The sequence below is a fragment of the Mus caroli genome, unplaced genomic scaffold (assembly GCF_978045245.1).
Source record: "Mus caroli unplaced genomic scaffold, Mus_caroli_1 scaffold_3, whole genome shotgun sequence".
Taxonomy (NCBI): domain Eukaryota; kingdom Metazoa; phylum Chordata; class Mammalia; order Rodentia; family Muridae; genus Mus; species Mus caroli.
Genome location: NW_028227258.1, coordinates 67673254 through 67675724, shown reverse-complemented (window position 1 = coordinate 67675724; position 2471 = coordinate 67673254). Strand labels below are relative to the sequence as shown.

The 2471-nt window shown below is 43.2% G+C and overlaps 1 protein-coding gene across 1 annotated transcript; it reads right to left on the bottom strand.

Moving 5' to 3' along the window:
* Nucleotides 1-1068: 1068 nt before the first annotated feature.
* LOC147005550 (TD and POZ domain-containing protein 5-like) lies at nt 1069-2148 on the bottom strand. The gene has a single exon (XM_085836051.1). The coding sequence runs from the start codon at nt 2146-2148 to the stop codon at nt 1069-1071; it is 1080 nt and encodes a 359-aa protein (XP_085692177.1).
* Between the last annotated feature and the right edge of the window lie 323 nt (nt 2149-2471).

Sequence of the window (2471 nt, the reverse complement as noted above, 5' to 3'; positions counted from 1 at the left end):
GAAAATATGTAATAAAAATATAAAAAAAAAAAAGACAAAAAGTCCACCAACAGATTGGGAAAGGATCTTTACCTACCCTAAATCAGATAGGGGACTAACATCTAATATATATAAAGAACTCAAGAAGGTGGACTCCAGAAAATCAAATAACCCCATTAAAAAATGGGGCTCAGAACTGAACAAAGAATTCTCACCTGAGGAATACCAAATGGCAGAGAAGTACCTGAAAAAATGTTCAGCATCCTTAATCATCAGGGAAATGCAAATCAAAACAACCCTGAGATTCCACCTCACACCAGTCAGAATGGCTAAGATCAAAAATTCAGGTGACAGCAGATGTTGGCGAGGATTTGGAGAAAGAGGAACACTCCTCCATTGTTGGTGGGATTGCAAGCTTGTACAACCACTATGGAAATCAGTTTGACGGTTCCTCAGGAAATTGGACATAATACTACCAGAGAATCCAGCAATACCTCTCCTGGGCATATATCCAGAAGATGTCCCAACCGGTAAGAAGGACACATGCTCCACTATGTTCATAGTAGCCTTATTTATAATAGCCAGAAGCTGGAAAGAACCCAGATGCCCCTCAACAGAGGAATGGATACAAAAATTATGGTACATTTACACAATGGAGTACTACTCAGCTATTAAAAAGAATGAATTTATGAAATTCCTAGGCAAATGGATGGACCTAGAGGGCACCATTCTGAGTGAGGTAACCCAATCACAAAGAAACTCACACAATATGTACTCAGGTTTGTCTGTGCTTAGGGCCAGCCCCTAAATTAAATCTCAGTTTCCAAGTCATCAGACAAAAATCAAACTAGAACATTAACAGAGTAGATGTCAAGGAGACTGTCCCAGACTCCAGTGCTGCCCATCTCCCACCGACCATTTTAACATATAACAGCTGTTTTAAATGCTGAGCCACCATGCTGTGTTTTCCCAGGTTCACTATAAATGTTCCAGCAATACTGTACTCTAACCAGAAGTCGGTGGTAACAACACTGGTTATGCTATTGGAAGACAGATGGTGGTCATAGCTGTCCATCCCCTAAACTCATTTTAGGTGTTTAGTGAGGGCTCCAAGAAACACTGTGCAGAAGCCAGGGAGTGGAATGCGTCAGCCACCAAGTGGGGATGGGACTCCACCATTGACTTCCACTCTGAGGTCTCAGAGACCTCAGAAGCATGAAGTGCAATGAAATCCAGGGCCTGAGTCTTCAGGTGCTCTGTGCTGTGGAGGTCAGCCAGAATGAGAGTGTGTGCAGCATTCTCCACAGAGAGGTTCCTGCAGAGGGCATCCTCACACATGACCATCAAGCCCTCAAGGCCATACCTGTCAGCAGCTGACAGCAGATCACAGGCCATGGAGTGGCTGTGGGGGTTTGGCACCTTCCCAGTGTAAATGAAGCCCATCATCTCCTTGAAGACTTTGGGATCCAGGTCATGGATCTCAACACGTTTTGTTAGTCTCTCCTCCATTTCATGTTCAAACATGGCTCTGAAAACTGGAGAGCGAGCTGCTAGGATGGCCTTGTGAGCCCTGAAATCTTGGCCAGCTACAAACAGGCAGCAGTCTGTGAAGAGGGAATTCTCCCACAGCTCACCTAGGTTATCTGCCATCATGTGTCTTGGATCCGGGACTGCAGGTGTTATGCTCTGTCCAGGTGTGTTAAAGAAGGCTCCCACTATGCTCACCTGGCAGCACAGGGTAAGCTGCTCTTCAGGGAGGAGCCAAGGTGGATTGGAGAGGAGGAAATCTCGTAGGATAAACTTTTTGAATCTCCTGAATTGGTTTTTTTGAAAGCTAACAACGTTCGTGCTCTTCCTACTTTGATATTTCTCTCCTTGGGAATTTATGATCCAGAATTCATACTTTGCCCAAACTGGGCTCTTTTGACAGTGGAGTAAACCCAGGTAAACTGACAGGTAATCTTTGCTTTCTTCATCACTTCCGTTTGGGTGTACCCTCAAAACCCATTCCACTTTGTCACTGGCCTTCAACGAGAATTTTGGGCTTGTAATTTTTTCCCAAATTCCATCCATGCAAAATGAAAAGTTGCTAATAATCCACTTCTGGCAGACGCTGTCAATGCTGATATGTGTGTATCCCCACCCGGTGGCTTCCATGTCCTCTGACATTTCTGCTGGAGGTAGTTTCGAGGATTAAGTTGATCTGTAAAGAAGAACTAGAAGTTATTTCCCCTTCATCATATCAGATACAATTATAGATACATTTTAGATTTTAGTTTCAATTTCTCCTAAATTTCCCCATGTATTATGTTGGAAACTTGTGTTTCTACTGTATTTTTCTCTAGATTTCAACATTTGTTTTATAGAAGATAATATAGATCTATGGTGAGTTTTAAATCTCCCTCTCCCTCTCATGTTCTCTGTCTCCCCCCTCTGTGTTTGTGTCTCTCTTTGTCTCTGCCTTTCTGTGACTTTGTGTGTTTATTGAATGT